Source organism: Manacus candei, unplaced genomic scaffold (genome assembly GCF_025592945.1).
Source record: "Manacus candei isolate 608988 ecotype Guabito, Panama unplaced genomic scaffold, ASM2559294v1 h1tg000103l, whole genome shotgun sequence".
Classification (NCBI taxonomy): domain Eukaryota; kingdom Metazoa; phylum Chordata; class Aves; order Passeriformes; family Pipridae; genus Manacus; species Manacus candei.
This window is the reverse complement of record NW_026138151.1, coordinates 3008835-3034952: the sequence shown is the minus strand read 5'-3', so window position 1 is coordinate 3034952 and position 26118 is coordinate 3008835. Positions and strand designations below refer to the sequence as shown.

General features: G+C 45.7%; 1 protein-coding gene across 13 annotated transcripts in view; it reads right to left on the bottom strand.

Moving 5' to 3' along the window:
• ARVCF (ARVCF delta catenin family member) overlaps positions 1-26118 on the bottom strand; it is a 238427-nt gene that overhangs the window by 91219 nt on the left and 121090 nt on the right. For 6 of the 13 annotated variants that reach the window (XR_007900049.1, XM_051769099.1, XM_051769098.1 and 3 more), the window contains exon 2: positions 2981-3019. The exons of 5 other annotated variants lie outside the window; for them this stretch is intronic. Coding sequence is in view for 6 of the 8 variants with exons in the window: in XM_051769099.1 (XP_051625059.1) it covers positions 2981-3019 (39 nt within the window). In the remaining 2 variants the exon portion in view is untranslated. Of the gene's footprint in view, positions 1-2980; positions 3020-8599; positions 8671-12209; positions 12290-26118 lie in introns of those variants that run through there. 2 more of the 13 variants (XM_051769103.1, XM_051769100.1) reach the window with 2 other exon arrangements.

The following is a 26118-nucleotide window of genomic DNA, read 5'->3' as shown; positions in this document are numbered from 1 at the left end:
GGTTGATGTTCTGCCCCACTGGTCTCTTTCCAACTCAGCTCTGCACTTCCAGCTCACCATATCCTCAAGCTGTTATTTGCTGAAGGCACGTGGAGGAGAAAGGAAGACAAAAAAGACAAGTCTGCAGAAACACAGCAGTTGAAAAAAGTCTATCCTGAGATCTTCATCAGACTAGGACACCAGAGAGGAAGAAAATCACTGCTGCAGTTTGTTGAACTTGGTCTATTTGTGGTAGATTTTTTTCAGTAAAAGATCCAACTCCTCATCAGCTGAAGACTCAAGTCTGATTACTGTCACATCCTCCTGCCTTGTCAGAGCCCCTTTCTTTCACCACAGCCCCAAGAGCAGGACAGTCTCCTGCACGGTTGCCTCTCGGGTGGGACGGGCTCAGAGATGGGCACATGCTGGTTAGACTGGATTGCAGCCCTGGCACTGTTGGGACACAGAGCCCCCAGCCAGGATCAAAGGATGGCACATCCAGGCACAATGGCTCTGGAGTAACAAAGAGCACAGGGACCAGCCTGGACTGGAACTGAGGCAGCACAGAGTGCTGGAAGGAGAGTTTGCAAGTCAGACAATGATTTAAAGATGGGAATACATAAATATCTACTTTGCCGCAGATAAGCTGATCTCCATTTAGTAAACTTACTTTTCTGTTTCCTCATGTGAAATAAAATGTGTTTTTTATATATATAAATAAACATATATGTATGTATACAACAGATTCAGCTCACTTCAATGTGAACCCAAACACATGAACCTATGAGAAGCTTCAAGCTCTGTCAGAGCTCTCACACAAACTCTGCCCTCAGGCTGGTCAGTTCAGAACAGCTGAGAAATGCCAGCCCCAAATGAAAGAAGGTTGTCCTGGCATGGGGTACCAGAATGAACTCAGCCCCACACCACAATGCACCAACTGTTTCCTGAACACTTACACACTTCCTTTGTCCTTTAGAAACACACACGACAAGCAAGGAACAAATAATGCCAAGAGCTTTTAAAGCACCAAGGTTAAAAGGAACATTTCAGCAACTGGAAAAAACCCTCAACTACAGAAGTTTTGAAAAACCACAAAGAGCAGCTTCTTTTGGAAGCAGGCATGGTAATTCACCCTCTGAAGGCATCACACCTTTCAGGGAAAGCAAGAGGCGGAGGTGAAGGAGAAGGAATCAAACCCAGACAAGGCCTGGAGCAGGAATATTCACCCCTCCAGCGTGGCAGGACACACTGGGGTCTGTTCAGCCACGCGGGAGCTGCCCATCAACGGGCAAACCCACAGGGCCTGCCCAGCAGCCAACAAAGAGGCCTTTTATGCTATTTTAAACAATCTGAAGTGTCTCAGTTAATGGAAGACCGGGCAATTGGCCCTCAACTATTTCTAATTGACTGGAATGATGGATGAAGCTAAAGGGAAAGCTGACCCACTGAACTTTTCCATACAAAGCTAGAAAACTGAGGGAGACTGTAAACAGTTTATAAGAATGAGAAGTGGGAGAGGCAGAATCCCAGGAGCTTTGCTCCTCTCAACCTGCTGTTTTTTCAGACGAGGGAAAACAAAGAGCTTCAACTCAAAGCTACAAACAACAAAAAATACAGGGGAAGGCCTAAACAAGTAGGGTATTTTTCCCATGCTCTCCTCCCCTTTCTCCAGTAGCTGCTTAGCTCTGCCATGCAAGCCGGTCCTTTGAATCAGAAAGGGCAATTTGTCACTTTGACAAGGTGCCTCTCAGGGCTCTGCACTGCCTTGCCCTGCTTTTCAGACTGACTGGGTGTTAACCATAGATGTCAAGACATTACATCTCAGTCAACCTCAACAGATGTGATCATATATACTTAAAACTTCCACCAGTCCTACTACATCAAGGTAATGCTCAGGAAATCACACATGCCCACTGATTTTCAGAACAAAACCATCACCGGTAGCTTCTGTACTGCAAGGAGGCAACACTGCTGCAATGTGACAGAGCTGTCTGCTCACCTCAGCACATCCTAGGAGGGAAGAGTGAGGACAGAAAACTTCTAGGAAGGGAAATGGATGAGTAATAGGTTTGAATTCACAGCACCCAACTGTAGGCAGCTTAGCGAGGTGTCTAAATGCAGATAACTGAATTCTTCCTCTTCAGCCAAAAACAAGAACAGAAGTCTCAGAGAACAGTTCAGACCTTTCACAGACTAAATCACCTCCTTGGACACATCCAGCTCTTGCCACTGATTATGCAGGGAAATGATATCAAGAAAGCATTAAAGCTGGAGGATGAATCCAGGGCTCAGAGACCCGACGTAAGAAGTCTGTGGTAGAACACAAAACAGGACGAGTGGATGACAATGCATCGCTCAGTCCCTTAAGCACAAGCCCTTTTCCCCCCAGTAGTTCAGCAAGATCAAGTAGTAAAATAGAAGCATAAATCATATAAGTAATTATTTTTAAGACGAAAATGGTACATGCCAAAAGAAAAAAAATAAAGAGCCCCTGGCACACACAGTAGGCCCAGCTCTCCTCTTAATGTCACCAGCACGGCTGCTGCTGCTGTGGACAGCCTGCCCACTAGGAAGCCATCCTAAAGGAGCAGGAAATGACTGTCTCTCACCAAGACTTGTACAGACAGTTCACTGCAATTTGCCAAACTACCTCTCAAAACCAAACACAGTCGAATCTGCTCACCTAATCTTTGACCAAACCCAGAACAGATCTGACTTGCTTCCTCTCTGGAGCCATTCCAATGAACTAACCAAGGCTAACTAACCAAGGGAGATTTTTCGTGGGATGAGGTTACATCATGGATTATAATTTTCCAGCAAGTTTTTTCCTTCATTCCCACCTGCTGCCTCTAGCTGGCATTAAGGGTGGTGTGGGATGACTAATTTTACATTCCTTTCTGCAAGGCAGGTATTCAGATTTCATTTCTTCTAGGCCCCACAGAGTTTGGGTCATAAATTAAACTGACGGACGTATTACTAGAGATCAAGTCCACAAACTTACATGCACAGGGGAGTCAGAAGTACAAGCTAGGTCCTTCATCTAAAACAAAGAAAACAACCATCAGTTTGGCAGGTGACAGCAGCAGGTCTCTCCATGCAGGCTGTGTGTCCCAGACTCTACCCCAGCCACCTTCACACATCATTACCCCACTAAAGCAAAGTCTGCCAAGGCCCAGCATTAACACACCCACGCCTACTTGCACTGCTACAAAACTACCTTAGAGAATTGCTTTTAACTTCAAGGCAGATGTAAACCAGCTCTGCATTCCTTGAATTACAACCCAGGCTGAAGCATTATGTGAGTGTCCTAGGAGCCATATCAGATCAGTGTTAAATTCAACTAATCTCCTCACCCACCCACAATCCTGCTGGTAGATCTGAACAGCACAACCAAAAGGCTTCCTGTGGCAAAACACACTGCCACAAAAGCAAACAAAGCAAGCTTTTATAATCCTGAGGAAGACAGAACAAACAGATCACTGATGATTTTATAAGCCTGCATTACAAGAAAGCCGCTCCTTAAAATAAATTATTTCTCATTCTAGGGAATACAAAGTGATTGACAATAAATCCATCCCACAAGGAATGTGCTTGCCAGTGTCTCCCACTATCAAGCCCCAAAGCAGGTTTGCTTGGCAGCAAGGCAGCAGGACTGTGTCAGTCCAGACAGCTCCCTGGGAGATTACCCACCTTAAACCACACACTGCTTCTTCCCTCTGCATCTCACCCCTTCCCACACCTGCCCCAAACACAGCAGGATGTGTGAATGCCTCCAACAGTGCCCAGCTCCCATCGCTCCACAACTCCAGAGAAAACAGGGACAGTGGGAACGGCCCCGGGCGGGAGCTCTGGGGCTGCCTGCGAGTCCACTGAACACCAAAAACCACAACTCAACAGAGCCAAAGGCCTCTCTGACTGCTGTAAACCTTCCAAATGGGAGAGATTCCAGCAGAAAGCCAATTTTCCCCAGTGCAATGCAGTTACTGTGCTATTCCAACTCCCCAGGAGAGCTCCCTGATGCCTTTTTGTCCAGTGCTCCATTCACTGCACATGTTTTCTGTTTATGTCCTAACACTGACCTTATAACCCCACTTGTACATGGCCAGCACTCACACAGACTGCAAAGACAGCAGGCAGACTTGCAAAGCCAGTGATAAACTAGCAATGAACAGTAGGGGGGAAAAAAAAAAAGGATGAAAGCAAGAACTTGGATATTAGGGAAAATGCTGAGTAAGAACCTGTTCAGCCCTCGCATCCAGAGCTGTGCAAGGATGCAGATGCACTGCAGTGGGCTCAGAGCACAGCTAACAGAACAGCCAGAGAAAGGGATCAGAGAGGTCTCGCATCCAGCCCTGAAGTCTGAGCTATTAACCTCAAAAGAAGGTCAAGGGGCCATGTGATTATAGTTCAAGTGCCTAAAGGTATAATGGAAAGTTGATGGAGAACCCTTCAGCCTCAGAGAGAAAGGTTTAACCAGCCTGATGTCAGTGATGAAGGCTGACACACACATTTTGTTTTAATTTTCAGACAGCAAGGGTGAGCAGTGCAACAAAAAAACCAATACAGTAAAATTTTGCTGCTTACCATGTTGGACCTGTTTAAGAACCATGATTCTATTTAATCATAAACCTGATAATGGAAAGGTGCTCATGTGCATGCACACAACTCCTCCTGCTTGACTCCGAGGAGTTTTCAGGCTAAGGACAATTTATTTAAAGCTCCTGAAGGAATTACCCATCCCCACAGCTCATCCTCAGCAAACTGCACTTCAGTGCAATAGAGGGACTTCTGTCAGCCTGGGGAGGGGCTAAGGAGGGATCCCTGCTCAGAACTGGTTCTGGCTGAGGGAGTTCCCTCTCCTCGCACCAGTGAGCAGTGGGGAATCCCCCTCTCAGCTGGCCAGCAGGACCTTCAGCAAACCAGAGCACTGTGTCAGCTGAGACACCACCATCACCAAGGACCAACCCTCAGCCTTTGCTCTCCACAGCTCCCAAAACCTGCAGTGCCAGTGCAGCTGGAACAGCTGTGGGACAGCAGGAACCAGTGACTGAAGGGGAAACAAAAAGAGATGAGCACCATCTGTCCAGGCACCCTCACCCAGGACATTAGTGGGAACCCCCTGGGCCCATTCAGGTATAACAAGAATGCTCAGCAGGGATAGTTCAGCAAGGCCTGCTCTTACTGCAGGGGCACCAACCTCACACAGGAAAGTCATTTAAGCCAAGGTGGAAGTCACTTGCCCAGAGATAAATATCTTCACTAGCAAAGTAAAACAGCTCTCAACTTCTCAGTTAAACGTGTCTGGCTTTTCCCATTTGCCATCAGCTCTGGCTAAGGATTCCACAGACTTGCTGGAAACAGGCACCTTTCTGTGACCCCTCTCTCCTGCTGGCACCATGTATACAGTCAGCACTTCTGGACTGAAGTACTTGAATTGTAAAACCCCATCACATTTGCCAACCACTCGATTATTTACACAGTATCTTTTTTATTATTATTTCTGATATGCTTTTGTTTGGCACTTCACAATGGAATTCAAACATGATAAAGACTAAGACAAGACACAGCCCTGGAGTCAGCAATCCAAATCACTTCTAAACAGGTTCTCAGAGGGCTTTTGAGAGAGCCATTTCTCAATTAAACACACACAGATAAAACCAAGAGATCATAAGGGATGAAATGAAAGACTTGCTATTAACAAGCATCAGTCAGAAAACTACACTCATGCTCTGAGTGCTGTACTTCCCTGCAGTTGGCAACACAAGCTGCAGGACTGCCGTTTGAACCCAGGGACGGGACAGCTGCGTTTCCCTCCCACTCCTTGTTCTGGTTTTATGACAGCAAAGAGAATCTTTAATTTTTCCAGAGGAGCCCTGCCAAGCTGAGGCTACAAACAGGATGTGGTGTGTTAGTAAACTCCCAGCCAGCTTGCTCACACCATGGCCAGAACCCTCCGAGTGCCTAACTCCCCCCTGCAGGCTGGCAGCACCGAGCACCTCGCTGGCAGGTAAAGCAGCCTCCTGGGTGACTCCCTTTGGAATTCAGGATCATGCAGGAGGTGCCATTTTCACCTGTTCTGGCAGAATACACGGCACCCAAGGACCCTCTCTCCCCTTCCCTCCTTCATATAAAGGAACTGCTTTCCTCTGAGCCACCTCTGCTACTAAAATTCTGGCAGAAATGAACCGGTTCTCACAGTGAAACTCCCCCGAGGGCATCAGAGGAGCAAAGTTCTCCGTAGAGCACTGCGGTCCTTGTATCATCCACACCCAAAGCTGTCTTTCCCACAGTTCAAATGAAGTTGTCTTTTCTTCCAATTCTTCACAAAGAATCGAAAGATAAACAGTCATCCCACCCACCTTTTCTTTAACAGTAGGACAGACTCGATCAGTACAAATTCAGCAGCAGTGAGTCCACCACCTGTGATGAACACCCTGCCAAAACCACTGTTCCTGCCTCCAGGACTCACCCTGTGGTTTTTAATCCCTTCCCAGAGTCCCCAGCAGCACAAAAACACGTCCACAAAGGTGCTGCTGAACCCACAAGTCAGGTTTGCTCATCTGGACTAACCCATCATTTATAATTATATTATTAACAAATAAAGATGTCTGACAGAAATCCATAACATTGGACAGCTCAGCTTGCTAAATCAAGGAGTACAACAGGTACCAACAGACAAAACATGTGCATGGAAGAGGGTAAGTCTGGCAAAAAGTTGCAAGAGCAATGCTAGAGACAGAAAAACACTAGAAAAAGATGAGCAGAGGAGAAAAGCATCACAAAATATGAGTCTTTCCAGGGAGGGCAAAACCAAAACAATAAAGTACATCAAGACAGAAAAAAATGAGAAGAGACAGAACCCATAAATTAGACAAGGAAGTGTCATGTGGAAGCCAAATCAGTGGCTTTCTCAAGAAAAAAAAGTGGCAGGAAAAGGGAAGGAGGAGAGAAATATTTCAGTCTGTAACTCCATCCTGTTAACACTGCTTTATTTCACCGTAAAAGTCTTCTGATGAATAGGAGCTCCCTCCACACACAGCAGTATATTAAGATTCTTTATTAAAGCTTTCCAAACACCACAGTGTCATTCTTTGGCTTTTCATGTGGTTTGCCTAGACTGTGTTTTTGTTGCTAAGCTCTCATTAGATGTGTATCTTGTACTGACAGGGAAGAGGTTATAAAATACACGAAACCTGAACACGAGCCCAGGATTTGATTTTACACAAGTGAACACTCTCAGGCAACAGTACAATGCCTTGTGTGTGACTTGGGGATGCTTCTGCACACATTCAGGATGGACTGAGTGTGCCCCAACTGCTCCACAGCAGCATGCAATTAATTGAGGGAAGAACAGAAAGGGAAAGGGAGTACAACTGCAGACGTATCCCAACCCACCTCCCAGCCCAGCAGCTCCTGTGCCAGCCCCTTGGCAGGACAGCTCCTGGCTCTGGCAGAGGGCTCAGGATGGGAGGAGGAGCATTGCCCCGAGCCACGGATACCAGGGAAGCACAAGAACAACACACACAAAGATGGAGCCAAATTAATAAATCTTGCTTACAAGGGATGACAGCACGTCAGGAAGAGCAAATGTAACCATCCAGCTATCGGGGTGGAAGACAAAGATATCCATCCTGAACAGTAAATTGTGTCAAACACCATGAACACTTTGCACCCCACAGGCAAAAACTAGCCTGATTCTACACTTAATTCAATTATCCATGTCAACAGTGACCAAACACATCAGCATTTACAGCTTCCCACCATTTATCAGTTCACACACACACAAACTGAATCGGCCCCTGAGTAAGAAATCATCAGCAACTCTGATCATAAGAAAAAAAAAAACCCACAACTATTTTTGCCAAGAAGTTTAAAGTGAGTACAGCTCCATTTGGGAAATGAAATGAAACCTAAGGATAGCCGTATCATTCGCTTAACAAAAGCCACCAAACACATTATAACAGGCTCTCAGGACATCTGAAATGTGTTTGGAAACCCAGAAAATAGCCCAGCCAATGTGCTCTCTATACCCTGAGCAGCAGACGTTACAGCTACTCCTAATCCCAGCTTTGTGAACCTGGGAGACAGAGCTCACTGTGCTTCTGGAGCTGGAGTATTTTGCAAAGCACTGCAGTTTGCTGGCTTACAAACATGCCCCGCCAGCTCACTGGGCAGAAAGGTTTCTGCTGACTTCACCCAGCACTGCAGTCACACTCATCAGGGATTAATATTTTCCCCTGCTAAGGATCTAGGATGGAAGTACTAAGTAGGGAAGGTTACACTTGTGTCTGAAAAAGACTGGTAACATTTTGATAGGTGATATATAAATACAAGCACTCAGGAGGCACTTCACTATTTCTTCCATGAAGTTCAAGTAGGATATTTAAATTTCAAATACTTTAGAAATGTTACTGCTTTTTAAAGACATTTGATAAATGATAACTGATAAAACTGTTTTGTCATCATAAATGCATTTCATACCCATAACTTCTCTAAGAGGAAGTGAGCTTATCAGATAAGCCTCTGTATTCTTTGCAGACTTTCATGAAGAAATTTCACCTCTTTTTCCCAGCTGCACACATACCACAAGAAATAAAGACCATTTTTAAATGGAGAGTACCTCATGTAATGATAAGAACCTGAGAAACCATGAAGGGAGACTAATAAGCATTTCTGGTCCAGTCCTCTACCAGTAAGATCACATCTCAGCAGGCTGCCAATTCTGAAGCACTGCCATATCTTGCAATGAAGGTGGTTTTCCATCACAGGGATTTGCATTCCAATAGTAGGTTTCTGTCTTTACAGTCAGCAGGAAGAAAAGAAAATATCAATACAAATCCATATAACTAGTCTAATGGAATTTTACACAGTGAAAACAACTACTTCAGAACAAATCACTGAGTGAACTGCTTCAAGAACACAACCTTCACACCTGCAGCAACACCACAGCACAGGAAAAGAGCACTGAAAATCACTGCTTGTAGCAATAAGCAGCATTTTGCAGTTTCAGCAGTCAGGTTCAAATGGTCAGCAGCCAAAAAGCTTTTTGTAAACCATCTGGATCTTGTTTCTAATAAATTTCCCAAGAAAACTAATTCATTGTCAGGAGCAGGAGGAGGGATGTTAAGATGTTCACCATCAGTGCCCACACTACACCAGGAGCATGAGCTCACTGTTCCTTCTCCTGGAGCTACATGGACCTGATGACAGACCAGTGGACTTGTTTCTAAAAGAAGGGAAGTTAAATGGAGGCTTTTAATTCAGCTGAATGGCCCTGCAGTGTCTGTTAACTGTTCAGCCTGCAGTGCTCAGTCACTGCAGGGTCACATCCAGATGCAATTCCAGCTGTTCCACGCCAAGGAAGGCTCTGACAAGGCAGTGCCCGTTCCACAGCAGCTCTGCTGTGCATGTGTACAAACAAATCTGCTTCAGTCCATCCAGCAGCCATACCCAGAGCTGATCACTGCAATGCACACACGGGTCAGGTGTGCTCAGAACAAAGAGCCCAGACTGCCCGAGCTGGCCAGGCTGGCCCAGCACCCCCAGGGCACTGCAAAGCACCCTGTGCTGACATCACTTATGTGTGAGGACACTGGGGGCTGAGAGGCAGCTCAAGCATCAGCTGCTCTCTGCTCTCCCAAAAGCCTGGCAGCAGCAGCCTGCAGCAGGCAGCCCCCAGCCCGTGGAGCAATAACAAGTGACAATCCAGGAAGGCACATTCCCTATCCATCCGTGCATGCACGCGAGCCTGGGCCCCACAGCCCATGTGCTAAAAGGTTCTCCCCAGAGGAAATGTGTTTATTAATTAATATCTACTGAATTAATTGGTTTCCCATATGCTCTGCTGTGCAGCCCTGTCATTATTACTGAGAAGTGTCAGGTGTGGTGACTACCCAGGAGGTTCATCAGAACACTTCAGTCAATTAAAAAAACCTAATCTATGTTTTCCTTTTTATTGAATTCAAAGTGTGTCCATCTATGTAGAAGTAATGGAGAAAGCATCCAAAATCTCCAACCCATAATCACTTAAAGAAAGCCAACACATGCCCTTACTTCAGACCCAAGAGTGGCATACAGCAGAAACACAGCAGGAAGGTGCTGCTCTGAGGCCATCAACTCATCTACTGGCCCTTGACACAGGAACCCTGGTGTTCCTCTCACACACTCACACTCCTTACACCAATGTGTTCCTCGTAGCTGGCACCACCACAACCAAAGTGACCTTTACATCCACCACATCCTCTCCCACTCCCTTTCATTGAGAGATGTACTTTTGGATTCTGACTACATCTGGCACAAGTCTGTACAGTGACATCATTTTTCTAATGTTATCAGTCCCACTGAGAGACTTCACTCATCACATGGCTGTGTCAGCTGGCAGGGACCACAACTCCAGTCCCTCCTGGCACAGCAGACATCCTGCACCAGCCTCTCGTGTACGCTCAGGCTGCAGCAGCAAAGGAGGGAGAGCAGCGCTACAACCACCCTCTTCTGAACATGCACCAGCACAGGTTGTGCAACCTCATCCTGAGAGAGTTTACTCACCCAGATGTTCCTCCTCCACTGCAATGCCACCTCTCCCAAACCCCCTGGATGCCCCACACAGTGCAGAGACCAGCAAACCCCTCTGTCAGACTGCAGGAAGACGAGCACCCACCATGGCACCTCTCTAGCAGATTCAAAGACCTCTGGTGTTTATTTAGTCCAGGTCTCCAATTCCAACATTCCCTCATGTACACAACACCCACTTAGTCCCCTTCAGAACCCTGAACACCAACACCTGTAACTACCACACCAGAAGTGAACTCAGACTGCAGAGTGGCATCCCTGGCATGGGCGGTGCTGCCACCCCAGCTCCCTCCAGAAACAGTTTGAACACCACAGTTCCCTCCAGAGACAGTCTGAACACCCCAGCTCCCTGACAGGAACAGTCTGAACACCCCAGCTCCCTTTCAGAACAGTCTGAACACCACAGCTCCCTGCCAGAAAGTGAAGTCAACGTCTACAGCAGGAAAGCAGTGTCCCAGCAAAACTAAAATACTGTGTTCCAAGATTTTACTACTGTACCACCAGTACACCACCACACTGCCCACTGCAAACTGAACGGGCCCAAGGACCCGAATGATGTTTGACCATCATTCAGACAAACTGCTCTCACAGCATCAGACAAGTCTTGGGTGCAGCAATAATGCCATTACTGAACACCATACAACCTGTACTCAGGCTGTAGTAAAAGGGGGAGAGCAGTCCTACAGCCACCCTCCTGTAAACACATGTTAGCACAGGCTGGAGCTCCTTGAGCATAAAATCTCAAGAAAATGAAGCTGAAGACAGCCTAGTTGTACCACTTCAAAGAGTCCATTCTGCTGAGGAAATGGTTAAAGCACGCCACAGAAAGAAGCATTTATCAATATACACAGGTGTGGTTGTAACATGTTCAAAACAGCTTCCTATAAAGGAAGACACTGCCAGGTCTTGCTGGTAAGAAGCAGAAGAGGCTGCAGAGAGGCTTAAAATCACATTCCTAAATCAGAGGCCTTGCTAATAATAAATTCTTTATAAGTACATAATAACTGGATCAAAAGTTAAAGCTGCCTGCACAAGAGTCAGCAGGGTCTATGCTACCTGCCCGGTGACCATATTTTCATTTTATACTGGGTGTATGACAAGCAAGACTTTTGAAGTGATCCATGTCAAACATTAGTGCCCAATGCAGCAGGGTTAGGAATGCTGCAAATGAAAAGGTGGGAGGACTCTTCCCATCTGGGAGAGTTGTTTCTGAAAGATTTGCAACATGGCTCAGGTGCAGCACTTCATCTTTCCCAGAGATGGCAAACCTCTCTCAAAGCTATGAGATGCTCCTCTTTGATTCAGAATATCTGCCCCATGCAGTGATTAAGTCCTCTGACATTTCATTTAGGAGGAGATAATTCTCCTCCAGATGCTAGTAAAGAGCACACAACAGGAAAAAATGATGAATGTTCAGTCTCCAGCCACTCTGACACAGCACAAAGCTCCACAAAGGATCTGGAGGAGCTGTAACCACAGTACCCACAACCCCACACCAGCACCACCTCAGTAACCCCCTGAGCACAGACTGAGCTGGTCCTGGAGGCACCTCTTTGCTGTTCAAGGATTCAGCTTGAGGGGATCTTTTCCAAGCACTTCACTTGGTTTTGGTTCACTGCTCTGCATGCAGATAAAGACTTCCTAACACATTTGCTGTCCACCTGGAAGACATCAATGATTCATTTCCAAGCAAATCAACTCTAGACAACTCTTGGGCTTTCCTCTGTTTCTTCATTGCTTGCTTCGAAGAAAAAAAGAAAAGGAATATCATGTAAAATCCAGCTAGAGATACTAAAACTTTGCAGTATTTTTCAGTCTCAGCTCAACAGCTGGGGAGTCAAAGGTTTTATCAAAACTCCATAGATTAGGACAAATATTTCAAGTATACACAGTGCATGCCAGATCAAACCTTGCCTTCTGTTATATGAGTGGACTCTTATCCAGTGGACTAATTTGCAAACATAATTTTAACTGGTTTTTATATGAATCAGCCTAGGTGAAAAGAGGTGATTTGGAGCACAGACACCGAGGAGTGAGGAAGGACTTGCATGAGGTCCACACTGAAGGGAGCTCTGCACACAGAGACAATTCAGTTGGTGGTGAAAAATGAGATCCATGGTGACTCCTGCCTGGTTCTTTGAAAAATGTCATATTAGTTCTTTGAGAAATGTCATATTTGTTCTTTTATGTCTGCAGTGCAGCTCTGGGGAATGGCTAAACACAGTCCAAGAGGCAACCAGCAGCAGAAGCAGCACACCCTCACTTCATTAAGCAGCAGCTCAGACCCTCCCAGACAGCTCTTGCTCTCAAGGTATTGCAGAGCAGCTCGAGCAGCTCGTGCATCTCAACTGCCACAACACAAAAGCATCACAAAAGGGGGGGGGGGAAGGTACCAGCCAGGGGCTGGTAAACAGGCAACACCACACAGCTACATTTTAATTGATCTATAAATCCACCACCGTGCAGCCAGTGGAACCAAGCCATCTGATTCAGATTTACCTCACCCATCAGCCTCTCTGCTCCTGAAAAGGAAAATATTACTAAGGCTTTCAAGACAGTTAAAAGGAACTTCCCATAAAGATCTCCCCAGACAAGAAGCGCTAGAGATTTCTTGCAAGATATAAATATACCAAAAGCTCTCAGAAAGTTTCTGACTTCAAGTTTTACTTTCCCAGAACAGGTTGTCAGATCAGTCCTTGATGCCTTTTGTAGCTGTAGATTACCTGGAGGCTGACTGTTGGAGAGGTACAGCTACAGCTTCTCGGTGTAACTCCTGAGGCAAACACTGTCCTGAAGGACAAACAGGGCTCTTTGGAAATCAAATTACACCACTGGTAAAGCAGCACAATTACTCTGGAGAGAAGCCACTCTTAATAACAACAAAATACATGCAAGGACAACTGTAATGTATGAAGTTTGCACTGGAATAGACAACGGAGGCCAGCACAGCTATCCCAACACAGCTGTCTTTGTCCAAATTCACAGCATTTTCCCCTCAGCATAAAGGTTTGCAATAGGAATTCAGGAGAATGTACCAGAAAATTTCACACACAGAACACACAAAACATCAAAGTGTAAAGAAAAAAATAAATTCCAACATCTTTATGGAATGTGCCTAAATACTTTGATTCCTGCCTGAAATTTGCCTCCTGATGGGAGGAATCCACTATGACAAATTAGAAGTGTTTTCCCCACCCAGTTACCCTTCCAGATCTTTGAGATGTTCTGGGAATGGTGGGAGGTAACAGCCTTAGCAAAAAATAGCTGGATGACCAGGGAAGTGCCAAAGTCCCAAAGGGTGGATGTTCTGGGAAGGGAAGGCCACACACATCCCCCAGACAGCAGGAACAGAATTACCTTGATTGCTCTGATCTAACATTTCTGAAGAACAGTTCACAGCTAGGGATTTACTAATAGTGTTCTCCCAAGGCAGGCTTCACAGGACAGCTGCTTTTTGTCTCTCTGCAAACACCTCTAAAAAGAAAACCAATCCAGACGTGGAGCACACACAGAGCATCCACTGGCCTGTGCAGTCACAGTCAACGTGCTAAGCCTTTCTCCCTCTGTTCTTTAAAAAAAAGAAAAGAAGGGAAAGATTGCCTGTGTGACATCCCTGAGAGCATCAGAAATTCGGTCAGCTTTTGCAGTAATCTCACTCACCCCTGGGACTGCCCTTGTATTTTCTCACAGTTCTGACTCTGGCCCAGACAGGATGCTGTGCTGCAGCAGAGAAAAGAGTAAACCTGCAGAACTGAGGTCAGGGGTCTACACACCACTGGCAACTGCTGCTCTTTTTCACTGGAAGAGGCAGTGGGCCACTCATGGTGTGTGTAAAAGAATGAAAGGTAAAGCAAACAGCCTGCAAGTCTTATTAAATTATCTGTACTGAGTAAGAACCAAAAAAGCCACACGATGTATAAAGAGATTACCGGGTTCAGTGAGAAATGAAAGATCCCTAGGGTAGGACCCAGTCACCAAGTGTGAGGTGTCTGAAGTCCTACAGCTGACCAGGGGTTACAAGAAGGAACCATGAGCTTTGCAGTGTAAGCAGCTCTCCTGACTGATCACTTGGGCCTAAAAACTTGTTGAGGGAAAAGAAACAGCAGTTCAGATAATGGCAAAAATGTAGACAGACTTCTAGATGTGCTCTAACAGCACTAACAGTGCCTGGAATACTGTGCTACAGACGTGATCTAATTAGACAGTGATTCAAATATCAACATTTCATGACTTGATGATCTCTTCTACTGTATCAAAGACCCTGAGAATTTTTTGACATTTGAAAAAACCAAGACAGTATTTCCAAAAGTTGCATGTGAGTCACTTGGAGTCTCTGATGATCTCCTCTAAAGGAAGCAGGCCATTGTGCTGTCCTTCCAGCAAACCCCACAGTGTATTTTCTGTTTGTGGTGTTTAATCATTAAAAAGAAAGGGGAAAAAAAATCCTTTTTGCTAGGGCACAGCTAATGGCAGAATGAACTACCTCATTCATCTAAATAAAGTCAGCTCTAAACCATGCAATAACCATTGAAGTGCCTACTTTGTTAATTATTTCACTGTTTATCTAACTCATTACGAGCATTTAAATAATAAGCTCATTCAGCATTAGCCAAGATCAGAGACACTGAGGACACCCATTGAGACCATCCACCCTCCTGCCCATGGGGATCTGTCCCTGCAGCCTCACCCAGTTTATTGGCCTCTAACCCCCCTGAGAATGTTCAATCACTTCACAGCTCAATACACCACAGCTTTAGGAAAGCTTCCTGCCTCTTCTACCATCTATAGCCTCTGGGTGGATTTTTGGGATGGTTACCTCCAATTTTATTTCAGGAAAAAAGGTTGCCTTCCAGCATGAACAAGGATAGCAATCACCAAGGGACAGAACAGGCCAACTGCTGCATTATTAATTCACCTTCCTTTTCCTCACCTGTTGCTTTTGAATTAATTATTTTGAATACAGCTGCAACAACCATTCCTCTGAAAATCAGGACTTCTGTAAATGCATGGGAGAGCTCACTGGGGAAACAAGGGCAACACACCTTCAGGAGGGCACAAGGAATTGCAACTGCTCCCTCCACGAGACCTCAATTATATCCTCCATCCACTCCCCTTCAGAAGGGTATGGGACTTGTGATTGCCTTCAGGAAAAGTGCATTTCACCTTTCTAGGCTTCATTTCAGTTTGGCATTTATACAGCTCAGCAGATACCTTTTTCTGGCCACGTTGGCACGTGATTGTGTCCCTCAAACAGGGGCACCTTTCCTGGGGACAGTCCCTGCAGTCAGCACGTGGGCTGGCCCCAGGGGCTGCATGAGCAGGTCAAACACTGCTCTCTTCCACTCCTGAGCACTGATCTCATCTTCAGGGGGGGTAAAAGAGATGGAACCTTGGAGAAAAGCAAACCTGGCAAAGCGTCTGGGAGCCTTACACTTGGTGGACAAGCCCATCCCAACATCACTCCAAGTGGCAAAACACAACTGGAACAAATGAGAAGAAAGCCCAGGCCACGTCCGAGTTCCTACTGAGGGAGTGGTGTTTTCCTCAAGTATTTCCAAACACTGGTCAGGGTGGGTGGGTGTGGGGAGTCAAAGGCTTCAGTACAAACTGTTTATTGAAATAATTCCTTTTAACTGCCCTCCCTCACACTGCAATTTTTAGCCATGGAATCACTCGTGCTCTGAGAAGGGGTGACTGCAATTACAGCAGAGTAGCAAACACCAACCCCTCCACCGGGGCAATAAAAGCTGCTTAAGATAATAATGAATTAAAGCAGTGGAAAGCAGTGAACCAATCTTCCATCCTGCAGTCATACAGGAAATGCCAAATGCTTTACTCTGCTTAGACTGCTCACTGAGCACCTGAAATGATGCAGATGATTCAGCAGGCACCAGGGATGCTAATCTGAAGATTTACAGAGGAGACAACAAATGCTATTGTAATACAGCCACAGAAGTGCAACTGTACAATGTATGCAAACTTTACATAAACCAATATGTCCTTCTGAGAGATTACAGTAATTTGGGTGTGAGAGCCAAAAGACGTAAATCTGCCCAACTATTATTAAGACAGTCAAGCCAATTTACACAGCACACCAATGCCAATTAAAAACGTTAAACAAAAGCCAACCATTTTCCCTCCCAACTGCTGTGTAGGCACATTATTTAGAGCAGCTGTGTTATTAAAAAAAAAAAAAAAAAAAAGGTAGCTCTTATGCACACAGAATCCTGTGCAGGACTCTGACCCTGCAGTGAAGGATTCAGGGTATGTTCAGGCCAGCAGAACCTGCTTGACTACTGTCCCAGATTTAGCACCGAGAGAAAATTCATCTCCAGCACAGCTCTGTTAAATGAACGTGGTTCCATTTGATTCAAGAGCCAAGCCTGGCTGATGCAACCAATGCACAATTAAGTATCAGGCAAGCAAAACGTTGGAAGGAAGAGAAATTTGCCAATTGAACGTTATAAACCAGGATAAATAAATAAACCACAGTGACACGGGGTATCTGTGAATTATGACTCCATCCCAGTTAAGCCCTGGATTCTCAGCCACCTCACAGAAGTGAATAAAAATGTGCTGGCTTCCCATTCTGCAGCTGGGCAGCCCAGTGCTACCTCAGCATCCGTGGCTGGCACTGAGCTCTTCTCTTGTCACCCACTCCTCTACTCCAGGAACCATCCTTACCTTTCAGAAACCACTTTCTCACAAACTCATGAGATTTCTTTCCAGTCTATCTCTTCACACCTCATTGAGAAGATCTTTCAGCCAGCTCAAGCAGTCTAACTTAGGCCAGTTCCACAGCAGCCACCCGAAAATGGAAAGCCCAACCTGGGCAGAACACTTAGTGATGCAGGACAGTTCCATCAGGAGACCTCAGCTGGCTGTCACCTACACCAGCACATCTCAGGCACAGCTCTGCTGAATCCATGTCACCACAACAGTTCAAATGAAGGAACACATTGCTTCTGCCAGGAAAAAAAACATATGAGGAAAACAAAAGCCAGAGGGGAAAAAAAGAAAAATCCAACTGGAAGCCTTTCCCCTCCCCCCCCAGTGTTATACTACTCTCCCCCAGCTCTGAAACGGTTCAGGAACTCACACAACACACTGAGAAGACAGAGGCATACAAGAGTGTTTGTCCTGGAGGCACAAAACAGAACTGGGTCAGAAAATTGGGTAACATTTGACTTGCTCAGGCCAACATAATCAGGCAAAAAATGAAGTTTTGATTGGAGAGTGGCCATGCTGGCTCAGAGCAGTTATCTCCTACATGACTTCAGTACTGGTGCCTTGAGCAGTGGCACTATCACATTCCACATTTTTAAGAGGACATGCTTAGTTTCATCCTTTCCATTTGCATATCCACAGGATCCCTTCTTCACCTACCAGCACAGAGGAAAAATCTTCCATAACCTTTTCCTGAGCTCAACCAAAAATCACCTGGTATTTGTCAACAGAAGCAAGAGCCGAGATGACAAAATGTCATCTGAGAACAAGCACTTGACCCTCCTCTCCTGCAACACCTGAGTGCACCTGCTCAGGTGCTGCCACTCCTGTGACACTGCAGCAAGGACAGACAGAGCCCCGAGCTTCCTGCTCCTCTCCATTCACATCAATCCACTCTGGAGACCCCAAATATCTTAATATAATGTGACTTCCAGAACTGTTAACCCTGCACTGTGTTACCTATTCCAAAGCTCACACTCTTCTCTGCTGCTAGAAGGAGTCCCAGAGGTGGAATTTTTCAGGCCTGTTTCTAGCCACTGTCCCTCTGTAATGGCTTCCAGTTCTTTCATTTTTGGTGGTTTGCTTTTCTTTGGTTTTGTTTTAATTTTTCTCTCCCATAGAAGGAAAGCAGGTGAGATTTATTCCCTCAAAATTGTTGAATCAAGACAGATAAACAGGGAAAGACAGAAAGCAGTATGAAGGTAGCAGCAGCAGACAAACAGAGGTGAAAGCACAAGGGTGGGACCCTGCTGGGAGACAGAGCAAGAGCCATTAACACCACGCAGTGAAAACCATGTTCAGACAAACCCTGAGGACACACATCTGGAGGGGATGCACAGAAGTGACCTTGCTACAAAGCAGGGACAGCAACAGCTCTCCAATACAGCAGGAGATGTCCCAAGCAAATAAAGGCCCTGTTTTCATTCCTATTGTATAATTTGAAATAATTCTACCATCTTCCAATAATATTTTACCTTTCACAACCACCACCTTCTCTACGTCATAGGAAGTTCCAAACCAGCATTCATTTTAAAGGCTTTCTGTATTTCACAGAAGAGGAAACTGAGGCACAGACTGTCAAGAGATGACTCCCCAGGGCTTCAGTGCCTGCAGTTCTGCTGAGCTGATGGGACACATCAGTGGTGAGCAACAGCAGGTAAGTCTGCAGTGCATCAGTGTGCCACAAACAGACCCTGCCTCTTCCAGCAGCCAAACAAAAGACTCTGGTTCTTTAACTTTTCAGGCCACCGAAGAGCTTGGCTGATAAAGTTTTCCTTTCTGTGCAGTAGATTTTGTGAAATGTCCCACAAATGGAAGGTTGCCTCTGGAACTCATTTATCAGGAATTTCAGCGATGCTCTACACAGATGTTGCATATCACTTTAGGCTCCTGCTAAAATGCAAAATGTTGCTGAACTCAAACATGAAGGATTAACTCCACGGGACTTTAAAGTGCAGAACTTCCACGAACATTGACAGCAATTCCCTCTCTGGGCAGTGAGAATACACCAGGATTCAAGAGAGCAACAGCCCAAGCAGAGAACTCGACAGTCCCCTGCAGCTCAGTGGGACGATGCACTCGGCCAGGGCCCAGAACCCTCTCGGCATCTCATCCTCTTCCCCCCAGACTTTTTCCCTTCAATTTTGCTGAAATTCATGTGTGCTTGCTAAATTTTTCCTAAGCATTCCCCACGCTGCTGTCAGGATCTAGGAAATTCTCTTACATTTTCAACATCAGCTACTATTTCTGCAGTGGTTCTAATCTCCCTCAACACTTTCAAACAGCATTCTCTGCTTCTTTACTGCCCATCCTACCTCAGCATCTGCTGCCTGACATCCATCCCCTTCAGCACCTGCCTGAAGCACTCAGACTCCCATTTAAGGAACTGAAAAAGCAGCTCTTTGGCCAATACATCAGCAGGAGCCAGTTCTTCCTCGTCTTTCACAACAACCTTTCCAACCATCAAATACAATTCACAGGAGCTCTGCCTCCAAGTTCTTATTACCAGCCCCTTTCAATCAGAGGCACTGGGCCAAAATAAACCATCTCACTTATTAGTCCTGCAACCTGCTGTCCATCACAGCCATTCTCAGCATATTTTGCACTGTGTTCTGGGGATTGCTCATTTTGAGAGATGTACAGGTAACAGGACTCCCAGGTGGGATCCCTGACTCCTCCAGTGGCATAACAGAGAGCCAGAGGAAAAGGGATGGATGGCAACTACCCCAATGGTATCCATCTCTAGAGGCAGAAACATGTTTATCTCCTTTACAAGAAGCTTTACGACCTGTAAGTACTCAGGTTGTTTTGTAGAGCCTCAGTTTGAATTCCACAAAGCCTAATCTAAATTTTTGCTGAAGTTGCTCTATTAATGGCAGCTTCTTTCCTCCTGGGAAGTATCAACAATCATCTCCTGGACTCTTTAATATGGGCTAATAGCAAAGCAAAGCAAAAAGCAAACTACAAAGGAGACAACAACCCAGCTTAGAGAAATTCTTACCTTTTAGTTGGCAAGCAAATGAAAACTCCATATCTACAAAGGTAGATCAAGTATTTCAGAAACATATTTCTTATTCCTACATGGTGAGAGAAGCCTTTTCTAGTAGATTAAAGTCCTGCAGTTCAATCTCAACACTAACATGAACTTTTCAAGCATTTTCTCCTCTTGCAGATCATCCACGTGCTTTTTCAAAACCTTTTTCTCAGAAAAGTAAAAAAGTTCTCCTCTAGTCTCTAAACTGCAGCCAGCTTTAAATACACTCCCAGGTCAAATCCCAAACCCTTCCATTCCTTTACAGGGACATGAAGAAAAATGGGGCTGTTGCAAGAAGTACAAGAAGAATTCTCCCAGTCACGTGAATGTGAGTCCTGCTTGGATCAATGGAGGGTCATCAGTTCCCTCCTGCCTTTACTTCACAGTGATCCTTGTGGGGAAAACTGGCTTTTCTTCCTTGCAGCCTCGCTGCTGATTGCCATGTGAATTAATCAGTGGCTGAGGTTCAGCCCCAGCCATCCCTGCTGTCACTGCCCAGCTCCCCAGGGCTCTGGTGAGGCTGGTTTGTGCCACAGGACGGGCTGGCAGGCTGCCAGGCAGGCAGCCCAGGAGCTGCTGGCCTTCCAGCAGCATCATCCTTCTCCCTCAAAACCAGAGCAACCGCTTCCAGCTGAGCCATCCAAACCACTCTGCCACCTCAGCATGAAGACACAGCCCAGGCTTTGAAACAAAATGTTCTCGTGCTTGAAGGATGGCAGGGGTTACCTCCAGAAACCTGCCCAAGTATTTCCCCGGGCTGTCAGAAAGCCAGGCACAGAGCAGCAGTCATTCTGACAGGCTAACAGGCTGGGACCAGTTGTCTACAGCAAAGAGTCATTTTCTTGGTCAAAAGGGTGGCTTTACAAAGAAGTTATTTATGTAGTGGTTGAATGACACCTGCAAAACTTCTCTGATTTAATGCTAATTTGGTGCAGATGGAATAAATAACTAGGTAGCCCTAGTTTTACTGGCTCGATTTTTTCCAAGCTTAATTTCCCCCCCCTATTTTACTGGGCAGCATTTTCCAAAGCAGTCAAGTTCTGCTGACACCTGGTATTTCCCCCACCAGCATAAGCAGATGAGCATCTGGAAAGAACACAGTCCTTTACAGTACAAAAGCATTATTTGGCTCATAATAAGTGAACAAACCTTATGGTAACAGATTTGCCCTCCTATGCACAGGGAAGTGTGAACAGGGCACTCACATCTACAGAGGTGATAAAAGATGGAGCAAATCCTTCTGGAAGCAGTTCCCACCTCAGCAGTTGGTGGCTGGCACCCAGCAGCCTGTCTGAGCCACCTTCTGTGTGAGCACATCCCCCAGCAAACCACTCCCCACGACACAAACACCATCACCTTCTGAGGCTCTGAACCCCCCAGGGCCACAGACACACCATCACCTTCTGATGCTCTGAACCCCCCAGGGGCCACAGACACACCATCACCTTCTGAGGCTCTGAACCCCCCAGGGCCACAGACACACCAGCACCTTCTGAGGCTCTGAACCCCCCAGGGGCCACAGACACACCATCACCTTCTGAGGCTCTGAACCCCCCAGGGGCCACAGAGACACACCATCACCTTCTGAGGCTCTGAACCCCCCCAGGGGCCCCAGTCCTCAATATGGGAACTCAAAAACAACCCAGGGGACAAGCACCTAACCTGGCTGCATCCTGGTGATCCAGCCTGACAATCACAGACCCTGTGTATGATTTGTCCTACAGTAACACAACGGATTTTCCATCAGGCAAGGACAGTCTTTCAGCAGCACAGTAAGATTTCAGGGTAAACAAACACCCAGTTTTTCAGTTTCTGAATAATAACAATAATAAAAAATCATTTACAGATATTCTTTTAAAAAAGGACCACTGAGACCAATCCTGTTGTCTGCTTCAGAGACCTTTACAAGACATTTTGTAATTTCCAGCCAAAGCATATCAGTCTGTCATGGGGAGGGAAGAGGAAAGAAACGGGGTAACAGTTTAATTTCCCCTGCTCATCTGAATGCACATCAAGTGAGCCTTTCCACAATCTCATAAAAATGTGCAAGGCAGGCAGAAAATAAATTTAGGATGCATTTAGAATATATTGACTAGGTCTGGTCATACATTTGATAACATCTTGCTGTTGGTAAGGCAAGTGGGGAAGATAAAATTAAAGCTGATCTGTGACAACTGGCAGGCTTAGTTTTAAATGGAGCTTCAAATCAAACCAAAACAGTGGCCACTGGAAGCTTCATGTCCAGAAGCCCCATTTCAGTATGACCACCTGAAAGCAGCCAGTATTTCCTGACCCTGCTCTGTCAGTTTGACTGTGTCTTATTTAGCACTTCCTTCTTGAAAAAGGCCCAGTGTTCTGTTTGGGGGTGAGGGGGAGATCCCAGGGACAGTGGGGTTGGTGTAAGCCAGGAGGAGTCTGTAAAGCATGGATCCATGGTCCTGAGCTCTCTGGCACACAACAATCCATCCTTTCCCCAAATCCTCCTCATCACACAGCCAGGATGTTGGCAAGTCTGCCACCATGACAGCCCATCATGGCTTTGCACAGGAGGGACCAGGCCACCACCCACTGAGAAGTTACCTGCACCTCTCAGGGCAGCTCAGGGCTTGCTTGAATCACTTGGGACTCTGGTGGTTCTACATAAGAGCTTCAAAACCAAAATCTTAAGTTCTCTCAAGGATGAAGTATAGAAAGTATGTTAAGAAACTTAAGATGTTTCAATTCCTTTGTGCCTTTTTAACTCTTTAATTTAGGTCAACTTCTCTTCTGGAGCTGGGTCATTTGTGAACCCCTGGGCTGTGGCACAGGACACCAACCAAGGCACACCAGCAGCCAGATCCCAGCCTGGAGAGCAGACAAGGGTACAAGAAAATCCCAACACACTGTTCAGTCTCTCTAGCTTATGTCTAGAGTAAGTCATGTGAATCTGACTGTATTTCAAGAGAAAATAACTAAAACCACTCAGTTTTTTGGTTTCTTTTTTAAGTTTTGAATACACTTGTGAGAAGGGCTGGGGAAGAAGCCTCATGTTGCAATGGGAAGTGTTTTGCCTTACAGCTACAGAGAAAGCAACCAGTCCATTTACAAAATAAGAAAGCAGAAAACAAAACCAGCCAGCAGCTCTGCAAAACAATTTAGCTCAGTGTCACCTTGCACTCCACCTCTTCATTACAGAAGAGGTTTGGGATGCTTCAAAGGGCACAAAATTCCACTGAAAAAGCCACCAGCTCAGCACTGAGCAGGGATCAGCAAAGCCTGGCCAGCTCAGTACTGGAAGGTCCCACCCTCAGTGGCCTGTCCCCAGAGGATTATCTTTGTAGCCTCCTATTCAGTGCTGTTTAACACACCACAGCACACGTTTCAGCTGCTAATTCAACCCTCAGTCAAAACAGGCAGGAGAAGCAAACGGCTCGTTCCTCCCAGACCCCGATTTTAAGCCTCCAATCATTTCTTTATGCACAGCAGTGCTCACACACTCACCCCCAAACACAAAGCTCAGCCACCTGATATGGTTTGCAGCAGCCCAGATCCAGAGATGGAAGAGAGAGACCATTAAATCAGAACAAAAAAAGCAATAAACTACAGGGGAGACGATGATGTTTCAAGGAATGTAGCAAGTCTCTCCTACTGATCCCTCTGCCAGTTTTTCAACTGAACCACAACTGAAAAGCCAATTTAATAAACATCTCTCATTTCAACAGGCAGGACACCACCAGGCACCAAGAAATGTTGCAGCTCAGCAGAAAGATAATGCAGTGATCATTGGGTGGGTATAATAGAGGGATTATTTTACAATTACAGCAACAATGGAAAAGCAATTTATACAGTAACACGCTGGTGTACTGGCAAGCACCTGTCCAAAGGGATTAAATAAAAGTCTGACACAGACTACAGAGAGAAGAATGTCTTTAGCAAAAGGTTTATGAACTTCCCTAGATGGCTGTATTTCTGTGCAATATCCCTTAAAGGCAGTATTTGGTGTTTAGATCCGTTTTAGGTAACAGAGGCACAATGTACAAGTAAGAAATAAAGAGCACTCTGAGAATTCTTATTTATTTAAAGAAAAGCAAAAGCACATATGAAAAAGATAGGTCACTTCTCACTGCTTTAGAAAGCATATTGCAGTGGCCTCCAAAACATCTTTATTTCTTGGATTAAATGGCCAAGGAACCCCAGAGGCAACCCTGGCAGTTCTCAGGCAGTTCCTGCTGCAGCAGTGGCTTTGACAGAGAATTTGAGAAGCCCTCAGCAGGAGTACTGAGAAGGGACCAGGAGAGAGGAGAGCTATCCAGAAACACCCTGTGGATGGAGGGAAGGGTCACAGGGTCTCACACTGCTGCACAACACCCCAGGATCCTCTGAGAAAGAGTGGGTTAACAGAGACAACCTGCAAGAATAACCTGCAGGTTGATCAGGTCCCTGTTCCAGAGCAGGGAACATCCGGCTGAGAGGGGAAAAAAACCTGCTTCAGAAGAGAAATTCAGGTAGTTCAAAGGGAGGGCAGATGAACATTTTTACAAACCACAGAGCTTTTAGCTCTGGTTGATTTATTAAATGGGTCGTCCTCTTTTTCCTATCACTTCAGGCAACAGCTGAATTATTCAATGAGCTCCAGTTGACTATGTTGTTTCTAAAACACTTGGGCTACCTCTGGGGAAGGAAGACAAGAGGCGAGGGGGAATAGAAACACGTTTAAAAGTTAAAGAATTTAACAGAAGTGGATCCTATTCATTTACAAGAAGTCTCAAAAGAAGAGAGGGAGACAAGTCTTTGTGTAAGTCTCCTGGCTAAGGAAACTTGTACCACGTGGAGAACTGGAGATGTGCAGCTCAACTGCAAAGCTTGCTCTGGCACCAGTGCAAGGTGAAGGCCCTTCTGCTGCCCCCACAAAACAGGATTTGTGGCTTCGACCTCAGAGACACCCACCCTGTCCCTCCATCTGTCTGCAAATAAACACCAGCTTTACCCCTTGAACTTTCCCATCCCCAACAGCACTGTCAGAAGAATTTCTCCAGCAGTCCAGTGGAGTGAAAAGTTGTTTTCAGACAGTCCTCTGGAGCTTACTAAATGCAGTGCTTTTTTTGCCAGCCCAAAGCAGAGGGACTCCAACTGGACAGGGAGAAGAGGAATGAAGCCAGTCCCTGGGTGAGGCAAACCCCAAACCACCAGGCTAACAAAATAACATTCCTCTGAACACCCCATTTCTCACGGATCACCAATTCCAGGACTTCACTGCACAGTGGCATTTAATGAATGCAAACACTGGGTGATGCCCACGTGAACAGTGGCCAGTCTTCAGATCTCAGCAGTAGCAGATGTGGTTGGTCATGAAGCAGCAAATCAGCTCCTGGAAACTACTTCTCATCTCTCAAAGAAGAGGCTCTTGCTCCAGAACAAGTCAGCTTTCTGGAAGAAAGCCTGTTGCCAGCAGGGAATCCTGCTCTCATTTGTGCCTACTCAGTAATCAGAGCTGGATGTAGGAACACACAGGAATCAACTGGCACGTCAAGACAAAACCCAATCAAGGAATACAGAAAAAAATTTAAATAATCAGAAAAGCAAAGGGCCTGACAGCAAATCACTGCAGCCAAACCCACAAACAGTTCTTCACTACACTAAAAAAAATAGGAACAGAGAAACCCAAGAACCTCTAAATAATTTACTTGCTTATGACATATTTTACTACTGCTCCCAAAGACTTTCAGACCAGTTACGTGTACTTCAAAATAAAATTCAAGTTATTTATGGCTTCTTTCCTTTTTAAAGATTACAAGAAATTTGTAGGTACATAATCTATAAAGACACAGAGC